Source organism: Lolium perenne, chromosome 1 (genome assembly GCF_019359855.2).
Source record: "Lolium perenne isolate Kyuss_39 chromosome 1, Kyuss_2.0, whole genome shotgun sequence".
NCBI classification, from domain to species: Eukaryota; Viridiplantae; Streptophyta; class Magnoliopsida; order Poales; family Poaceae; genus Lolium; species Lolium perenne.
In genome coordinates this window covers 82,417,049-82,426,805 of record NC_067244.2, presented here as the reverse complement: position 1 = coordinate 82,426,805, position 9,757 = coordinate 82,417,049, and the positions used below count along the sequence as shown (strand labels likewise).

At 39.5% G+C, this 9,757-nt stretch overlaps 1 protein-coding gene and 1 long non-coding RNA gene across 4 annotated transcripts; both read left to right on the top strand.

Annotated features, from left to right (window-relative positions):
- The first annotated feature begins 2,690 nt into the window (after positions 1-2,690).
- LOC139832668 (uncharacterized) lies at positions 2,691-4,888 on the top strand. The gene is made up of 8 exons (XM_071822479.1): positions 2,691-2,819; positions 2,903-2,947; positions 3,055-3,114; positions 3,341-3,442; positions 3,531-3,582; positions 3,660-3,712; positions 3,831-3,895; positions 4,187-4,888. Exons 1-8 carry the CDS (start codon positions 2,691-2,693, stop codon positions 4,206-4,208), a joined length of 528 nt encoding a protein of 175 aa, XP_071678580.1. The 3' UTR covers positions 4,209-4,888.
- Positions 4,889-5,501: 613 nt separating this feature from the next.
- Positions 5,502-9,532, top strand: LOC127303509 (uncharacterized). Of its 3 annotated transcripts, XR_007853320.2 has the most exons (8): positions 5,502-5,670; positions 5,925-6,081; positions 6,540-6,687; positions 6,902-7,076; positions 7,173-7,272; positions 7,359-7,427; positions 8,391-8,494; positions 9,213-9,532. It is a non-coding gene; the product is annotated as an uncharacterized lncRNA (long non-coding RNA). The 3 variants fall into 3 exon arrangements; XR_007853327.2 differs by lacking the exons at positions 5,502-5,670; positions 5,925-6,081 and having other exon boundaries at positions 6,144-6,660; XR_007853328.2 differs by lacking the exons at positions 5,502-5,670; positions 5,925-6,081 and having other exon boundaries at positions 6,144-6,687.
- Positions 9,533-9,757: the final 225 nt, after the last annotated feature.

Here is a 9,757-nt window from a genome sequence, read left to right as displayed (position 1 = left end):
ATGGAGAAGATAGGGAACGATTCGATGGCGATGATGGCGGGCCGCGACCTAGGAGGTTTGCATGCGTGTGTCGACGCGCTCGCGAACGCAACAAGCGCTAGGAGGGATAATAGGGTACTTCAATGGGCCAGATGAATTTGATACCCATTCTTCATATGGCTTGTGGAGGTATTCCATAACCTAGACCACAAGAACACATGGCTCCTCTCGGAAGCTGTTATCCTCGAAGAACTCCACATCATAAGTTTCTACAACCTGATTTGTGGTCTTATTGTATACTCTATAGGTGTGGGATTCCGCGGCATAACCAACAAAATGCCCTCTTGAGCTTTAGAAACGAATTTGGATAGTCGGATACCTTTAATAGGAATGTAGCATTTGCATCCTAAGACCTTAAAGTATGACACATTAGGCTTGTATTAGGAGAGGATCTCATACAATGTCTTCTCTAAGCCTTTGTGGAAGTAGAGGCGGTTGGTGGCGTGGCATGCAGTAGAAATTACTTTGCCCAAAAGTTGTGAGGTGATTTGAATTCCGCCATCATGGTCCTTGCCGCATCAATCAAGGTCCATTTCTTTCTCTTGGCGACACCATTTTGTTGAGAAGTGTAAGGAGTGAAGTATTGATGATTAATACCCTCTTCACTTCAGAATTCATCAAGGTGTAGTTCCTGATCTCGGTGCAGTTGTCGCCCCTTATTGCAAGGATCTTGGCGATCTGCTTGCGTTGAACTTGGTTGGAGAAGTCAATGGCCGTCCTTTGAGTTCACTCTTGTACTTGAAGAAGTAGACCTAAGTGTATCTTCAGTACTCGTCGACGATCGCAAGGCAATATTTTCCCCTCCAAGATTCTCATGAGAAGATGGCCAAAAGAAATCAACATGAAAAAACTCCAAGCACCTTGTGTTTGATATGATGTTCCTGGCCTTGTAGACCTTCCCGTGCATCTTTAGTTCAAACACGATTTTTATACAAGTCCTACAAACACGTATTCTTATCAAAAAGATATATATTTTTTAGTTTGAGGAAATATAGGGTGGATATACACATGCAAGAGCCAAAACTTCAGTCCCCAACCATGGGCCGCTCCGCACCTCTTGAGTTCCTACTCAGAGGATGTCTCTTCCTCACCAAGTGGTTTCGTCCCCGGAGTGGAGATGGTGGTTGATGTTGCAAGGTCAACAATGACGTCGGCGGATAAGGACCCGATCGCGTTCCCAGATGTTCCATGAGGTCTTTTTTGCAAAAAAAATTAAGGATTGTAATGTATTTTTTACTTTTCTTTGAGTCCCGCTTGTATATGTAACCTGCCGAGTTGAATGAAGCCTCGGGTCCTCTCTAGACCCTTCTCCTGTTATAAAAACTAGAAGGATACCCCGCGCGTTGCAGCGGGAATCTTCTAAGAAATTATATTGTCTAAATGAAATGGTATAATATATATGTAATATGAATTTTCTGTAGAAGTATGCATTATTCCAATTGGCCAAAATAGTTGAGATGCTAAATTTAATTCATATTTTTTATATTTAATGGCTATAAATTAGCTATGTGAACATTTTAATTAAAAAATGGTGACACATGCAAGGATACATCAATAATGAATGTTAGTGGGGATGACATGAATATTTAATTAGCTATAGATGATGTGGATGGCTTGCATGTAGAGATAGACTAACATTGGGTTTTGCTTTATTACTTCTATAAATGTTGCAACCTTACCCGGCCAACCAGGCCATCCAAAGGGGCACATCAATCTGGTTCGTCCAATTGGAGAGCTACAGTAATTTCGCGAGCCCACTTTTTCTAGCAACCGTTGGATGCAGTAGTTTCTGTTTTCACCCGTGTCTTCTCTGGATATGTCCATGACACCTGGGACCAGACGCACGCGGGGCCGACGATTCAGCCAGCAACTCCTCCACGCCTGCGTCACTTTTCTTTGTTGGTGACTGAACCCGAACGACCTCGGGTAAAAACCCTAGCTTCTTCACACGCGAGGCGAAAAAAATATCTGCTCCTCCTCCTCTCCTCTCCTTCCCAAGCCGCCGCCACGATCTCCTTCCCCCTGACCCCGAGCTGCTGCCATCGTCGCGCATCTTCCCTTCGCAGGCCTGAGGTTAGGTTGCAGCCGTCAGGACGGTCCTGGGCGCTCAGGAGGAGCCCTCGATCTGAGGTAGGTTGCTACCTCTTCTTATCCCGTGCGCCGCTCCTCCTCTTCTTCCCTCCCCCGTGCCGTTCATGGCCTCTGCCAGGAAAAATCATGTCCTGATTCTATTATCTGAAACTAATTTCTACTTTGCAGCTACGAGCGGCAAGAGAATATGAGGTGAAGTTGAGGACGAGCTCGGATGGGGCAGGACTCAGCGTCGACGCTTTCTTCGCCGCGTCCCTGAGCTGCTCATGGCGAAATTTCCATGGGATACAGTTCCTGTGAAGGTAACGTTCAGCCTTCTCTCCTGCTCTAGCGACAACCCAAGTTATTTTAATGTTTCTTCTGAAATAATATCCTCAATACGTTTGGTTGGGCATGTCGTGGAGGTAGCCTTTAATTACACTACCTACTACTCGCTCAAATGTCCTTTTGCCTCATCCTCATTTGTCCAAGACTGGTATGGAGTTCGTACTGGCCTTACATAGGTGTGGGTCTCTTTTGTTTGCTTTGGTTCGCTTTGGAGTTGTGTACTTTCTGGATGAATGGTACTTGATGAGTTTCTTTTAACCATTGAAGGATATGTGGATTCATTGGGAGATAAGTCTAAACGTAATGTGGTGCAATATAAAGGCCGCTTTTCTGTGACATCTGAGAGCGTCGATCTTGCAAAGGTAAGCGGATTTGGTGGATTAATTAAGGTGACAGCACTGAGCAGAGTTACTTTGTTTTTTATATTAAATCCTTTACTATACAGGTTCAGGAAATTCCATTTAGTACCATCTCACGCAAATCACCACATGTAAGATTGTTATGAACATTAGTATGAGCAGGCTATATTCAGAATATAGTTGCATTCTATAATCTATGGCAGTCGTATATTTGTGATTAAATACCTTTCTTGGTCAGGGTGTACAGCTAAGAAAATCTGCAAGTGTTGGTGATTGGATTGTGAACGCCAAACCAATGGTATAATTCTTCTATCTCAGCTTTATTTGCTCAGTTTTAGTTTCTTAAGGAAACCATGAGAAAATGTTTCCTTTTAGCGGATAAATGAAGCCTATGCACCTTATGGGCATACTGCATTTACCTTTCGAAACGGAAATAGACCTTAGAGATACCCGTATAGCATTTCCTCCCCTTTTGCAGCTTCTGTTATAGCTGATCAGATTTTCTTGATGCATGAATGCTACAGTCTAACAGCCATCAACTAAAGGAACTCTGCAATAGCTCGGTATCATCGTCGATTCTCATTCCACACCTTGAGAACATCCTGCAACAGACTACGCTTCAGCAAGTATGGAGTAAGCTTTAGCATGCTTACGAATGCACATGATGAGTTATATAAGAAGACATTAACCAATGTTTTTATTTCCTTACTACAGGATCTGATCGTTAACCTACTAAGTAGCATGCAACATAATGAGAAAGCTGACGGTATTTTCTTCCCCTTCTGGCTACTGAGTTCTCCTTACTTCTTTGGTTATATCTTTAATTCTAATTTTTTTCTTCAGGTGCACAGTCTGAAATGTCATCGCAAGTCCAAACTATGGAGAGTGAGACAATGGTAAGCAGTAATCTGGTGTATGATTTGTCGTGTTCATAAGGTTACCCTTACCTGGTAATAGCAGTTCTCCAGAAGATTGATTGTTATCACTGAAACTGTCCTTCCTATTGTTTGGCAGTTTCAAACAGCTAATACTGAGAAAGAATGGTCATTACTTGTTAAAATTTCAGAACTCCAATCTAGGTAAGCACACTGCCTTGCGAGTGATGCCACAAATAATTCCACTAACACATCTTTGCAACAGCTCTGGCATAGTATTTACATGTTCATCTGGTACATAATACTGTCATATTTAATCTTGGAGATGTTGATTTTTGGGTTGTCGTCAGATAGTACTGATCTTATTTTTTAGTTAGATGCTCTATTATCTTTATTCTGACCTATACATGCACTGGAGGATATTTTATTAAGTGACACAGTTTACGGTTTTGGTCACTTAGTGAACAAATTTATTAATTACATTTTTTCCCGCAGAATGATTACTTTTGACTTATGAGCTGATTTCAGCCAAGCTAAAACATGTTCAGGTTGGTACCAATATTTCCTTTAGTTTGTCACGGCATTTTAACACTTGTACCGTTGTACACAGTATTAGCTATCATGTATTTGGTTTTGTTTCTGTCCTCATTAGGAAGGCAATGCTCTGACAGTCAAGAGTTCCAGTAAATGTCTTTTTCAAGCAGTACCCTCTCTATTATGAACTGGAAATTACGTACATGGGCTACCAAGCAGGCCATGTGTTGTCTTGTGCAGCTGCAGAATGTGTTCGGATATCACTTGGTCATTGTTCCTTGCTGGAAGCTAATATCAGGCTGAATTTTCCATCGCATGTACAGAGTTTCAGAATCTACTCTTAGCCATGATCGTTTTTCCTGTATCTCCTTTTCTTTTATGTATATAAGCAACGTGCTTGTTTTTTAAATCTCATTTGTTTTAAAGATAAACACATGTTCAGGGAAGGGTTCTTAGGTAATCAAGTGCATTTATTATTATAGTACTAGCCAAAAATCCATCTTGGATTTAGATCGTAGCATTTGCCCTTGTATTTTTTTCAGTGTTGTTACATGCTCTGGTTTTCAAAATTTACAAATATCCAGCGAAAGAAATCGGTCTCGCATCTCGACTTATTGTCTATACACACTTGGTTTCGTGACACATTTCTTTGTGATTTGTGTAGAATATAATTCACAATATTTTTTCTTATGCCAATAAATATACGATAACTCGGACATTTGCGCCTGGGCCGGGCGCAACGAGTCATCTATGATGGAGATTTACATAATATATGTTACCAGAGCACATGCACATATGACTTTACTTCTGGGCCAGTAGCTAAAATTCAGTCGTTTTAAGAGTATTCTATGACATAATGATTTCTATGAACCTCATAACAAATGTATATGCATTTGATCCTAATTGACTGTTTCTACATCAAATTATTTTTTTAGCTTGGAGAGAGTGTATATCTCCTTTCTGTTGTGAGTTAGCTTGGAGAGAGTGTGTGCCTTTCTTTCTCTCCAGCTGTTGTCGCCTTGACTCCCAGTTTCATAATCTAGCATTCGATCTGCATTTCTGAATGTCTCTTGCAGATTGCATAATTGCATCAGCCCAATGAAATCCGTAGAGGAGGGATACATAGTACATATTTAGATATGCAACAATAGGTTTAGCTTCTGTATTAAAATCTATACTAGCAATGTTTGTATTGTTGTGCGACCTGCTCTATATGTGGTGGGATTTTGTAATTGCTTATGCTATGTTCATGTATATAATATAAAATTTGAAATTTCATGGTTGATATTTTCTTGATGCTCTGCTTGAGGTGGCGCTGGCCAAGAGAAGGAGCTAATCATTGTTTCTTCCTCATATGATTAGATTTTTGTGCTTGGTGAAGCAGGTAGGGAGCAGACATGCAGATATGGGAGAAGGTGCTCATGGAACTCGATGCCGATGTCAAGGTCAGAATCTACTGCTCCTCACACACTCTTTTTTGGTATTCCTGTCTGAGATGTTTGTCTCTGCGAAAGATCTGTGTGGTTCGTGGGCGGTTGGGGGTTCGATGGCAGTGTTTAGACAGTATAATGCATCATGTCTGCTTCATTTACCTCTGTCCATATATGGTGTCTTGTTATTACTATATTTTACCTTCTTACTTTGTGAGGAAGCCCTTCCACCCACACCATCTGATTCATATGGATTGTTTTCTTCACAGTTGCAGTAGTGCAAGCCATACCCTGGATTGGGCGTAGGTGTTTTGACGCCATGAGATGGCATTGCTTACTGATGAGGCGAGCAGCCAACATTTTTGTGACATACAACAACACACCTTGGCTTGATTGGAGCTCACCAGCATGCAAATGTGGTATGAGGTGATTTTCCATTTCTCTGAATTTACTTAACGTGGATCTTTATTTCATGTACATATATAGTAATAAAAGCACACTACCGAGGTCTTTGTTGCTTATAATGTTTGACAATGAATAGCAATGAGGTTTAAGTGAGAGTGAATCTCTCCTTGAACAGACTGTAAGTGTTTCATCCTTCCTTATACATGGTACATAAATATGGTGTTAACCTTCTTAGGAAAACAGAGAAGGTCATGATCTTTCGTTCTTTTTCCTCACAAATATGCTTCCTTGAACACAGCTTCCTTCATTGCTTGTGTTTTCTTTCGCATTAAAAGTAACCTGTCACATTTGAGTAATTAATATGGTCAGTAGTAACTTTGTACTCCAGCATTTGCTTCCATCGACTATGAGCTTCTGCGTTATCTTCTAAATTCACCTATCGATGTTTTGTTGGCTGAAACTTCTAAATTCTTTTGCAGGCAAAGCAATAGCTCATTTTATCTATGGCGACCTTGGCACTGAATTAACATGTGCCAAGCCAAATGGCTTCTTGCATTTAGTTACCAGTTTGATGGACCTTTATACACATGGAAAAAATAGGTGCTATTCTACCAACAATATTTCGGTGTATGACCTTTATCCTGTTTTTAGGTATTTCAGTTTGATCATATACCGCAGGGCACTGATTTTGTTGCTTACTTGTTAATGTTGATTTGTAATATTCAACAAGTATGTACTCCTGTTTATTGTACTGCACTCTTTAATTTTCTTCTTGATCAGCTTTAAGATTGGAATTCATTTGCTGGAGGCATCCATTTGACTGAACCATGTTATTATTCAGGTACATCTAGGTTGATACGTTCACTCCTGCAACCGAGAGAGGGCTTCCAGTCACAAAGACTGTTAGCCGCATCCCCCTGCAGGATATTCTTGCTCGTGTGGTTGGCGATGTTCCTATAATGAGCAATCACCATGTAGTCGATTTTACAGACGCTGGCAACAAGGTGAATGAACAGGTGGGTTTTAGTGCCCATCTCAGTAGAGAATTTGCTTACCAAATTATGATGTTGTTTCTAACTTTTCAGTTTTATCGTTGATATTGTTGATTAAAGGAGGCCCCCCTCCCCACACACACACATAATCTCGACTTTCGCCTGTAGTCAACAGTTACAAAGTGCAAATTTTGATTTATTTTGCAGGTTCATCCATAAGGTAATGATTTAAAGGTTCATCTGTCAGATATAATATGAGTCATTTGTTTCATAGATTATAGTACTTACTGTATCTGATTCCTGCAGGTTCATGGAGATCATCTGATGGATATTCTCATAGCTCTGGAAATGGACATCATCGATCACATCCATAAGGTAATTATTTAAAGGCCAAATCTCTCAAGCTTGGTCATTTTTTAGTATGCGCTTTCAAGGCATAGACACATAGTTCTGAGTTTTAGATCGAAACGAGATTGAAAGTGTATTTTTGGTACTTTCGAAGTGTGGTTCATGGGTGATACGTATTTTATGTTCGCCTGATTCTTAGATTGGGTTGGGGTGTCTGTGGGAGTCATTTATTTCCAATGGAATGAAAATCTGATATGATATATATCTTGGTAGTTACACATGCTACCCCCTTGCTTTGGTCCTGGTAATAACTGATGCTTAGCTTAGTTTTATCCTCTTATTACCTATTTATGGTAGGTACGGTGAATAGATCAAAAAATTGCTCGATGGAAGCCTAAGGCATGCTTGATTCGTGCTTATGTGATGGTCTGTTTCACTTCACCTCGCCTTCCATCTACTATTGATATAGCAGATGCATATAACTATGTCAACTTAAATTATCTGCTTGTGTTAATTGAAAAAAGGTCCTAGGCAATTTTATGTTCCCTGCTTGGATTTTCAATGCAAACTTGTTGGTAGTTTGCTGGTTCTGCTGTCTGAAAATTCAAAGCACTCCATAAATGCATTTAAGTTTTTTGTGTAAGAGTTACAAATTCAAAGCACTCCATATTGCGATTGACTGTAAGAGTTACAGAGTTACACATGGCTACTCTAATCAATCTTCAGGGTTACATATATGTTTTAGAGTTTTTTATGTGTTCATGGAATAGATTTCTTGGCTTCTTATGCATTGAAATAACAGTGAACCTCTTGCTCCATGATACTGGCTTTCACGATTTGTATGTATTGTTATGCACCGGAGTGCAGCGGTGGATATATGTTCGTAGACTATTGTGTTCTGATGGTGAACTCTTGCGAGTGAATATTGCGGCCTTGATATATCATCAACTTCTACTTTATGTGAATTGCTTTATAATTATTTTACTCCAGGCCTCTAACCCTCCCACCAGAAAATGACTAGCCCAACCACATCACTTGGGATTGCGTGAACCTTTGAATTGCCCCTACCTCTAATTCTTTGACCCTTCTGACAGGTTTGTATCAACAACGGGTACCAATCTTTTTTTCAACATTTTGATTTTCCTCGCATGTAAAGTGCTATGCATGTTAGTTAGGCATAAATTAGATGGGTTCTACTATTTAGTTCTTATTTTTGCACTAGGTTTCAGTGTTCCCAGTAAGTTTCAGTGCTTGATTTCCATTCATATTTGGTCGTTTCTCTATAAGTACAAATTTGGCAATTTTGTTAGTTTCATATACTCCCTGTAAAAAGCATAAAGTTGTTATGCCACCTGGTATTTCTTTTGTCATTAGCACTTTAGCAGTCATATGACCAGTATCTTCGCCGACAACGACCTGCATTGTGTCAATAAAATGAGACAAATGCAAGGAATTTCCATAGTTGGTTTAGAGGTCTTTCGTATACGTGGTACTTTTATTTTCTTATTATCTTTGTAATTATTACTTGTGACAAGTTGAACACATGCCTATGTAGTATATTCAAATGGACATTTAATTCAGATTCATGAGAAGTGAAATTGCATTTTTATGATGCTAACATTATGAAGTTACCTTACCTTAATCTGGAAATTGTACATTTTTTTCTAATGCTATTGATGGCTGGCTTTCTCGCAGATTGAGATTGCATTATCGTTATTTGTGAAGTACATTTCTTTAAGTGTGTTAGGAATCTTAAATGACAATATTTTGTCTTAGAATTCTATTTTTTAATCTGTTATGTCCTCTCGCAAGTGTTAGGTAATCTTGGGGCGAGAAGCAGATGTCGTGGATCGATGTGGCAGATGGTGTGGATGGCCGCGACAGAGTACTTGGTAGATTAGATGTGGTGGAGGGAATTGAGTGATGTGTGGCAGATCAAGGCGGAGGGTAGGGAGATAGATTAAGACGAAAATCACAATGGGGATGGGTGGTATAGCTGAGAATAGTGGTGAAAATTATTTATGTGGGGCAAACATTTGTAATAGTTTATGGTCCTGTGGTATCGGTTAAGGGGCTCAAAATTTGGAAACCGACTTTTTCTGTCTTGCTAATGTAGATTTTTTTTAAAATTAGTAATTGTTCTTTTACGCTTCTTTTATGATGCTACTCCTTTTGGTACAACAACCATAATTTGGCGGGAGCTTATACAAATTATCAAAAGCTGAAAAAATAGTGTGAAATTTTACTAAATTGTCATACCTTATTGCATCACCTTGATGAATTGGGTATCTTATTAAAACCGTTTTTGAACTAATTCACAATGTTAAAGTAAGCTAAAACGTATGGTTTAAGTTCTG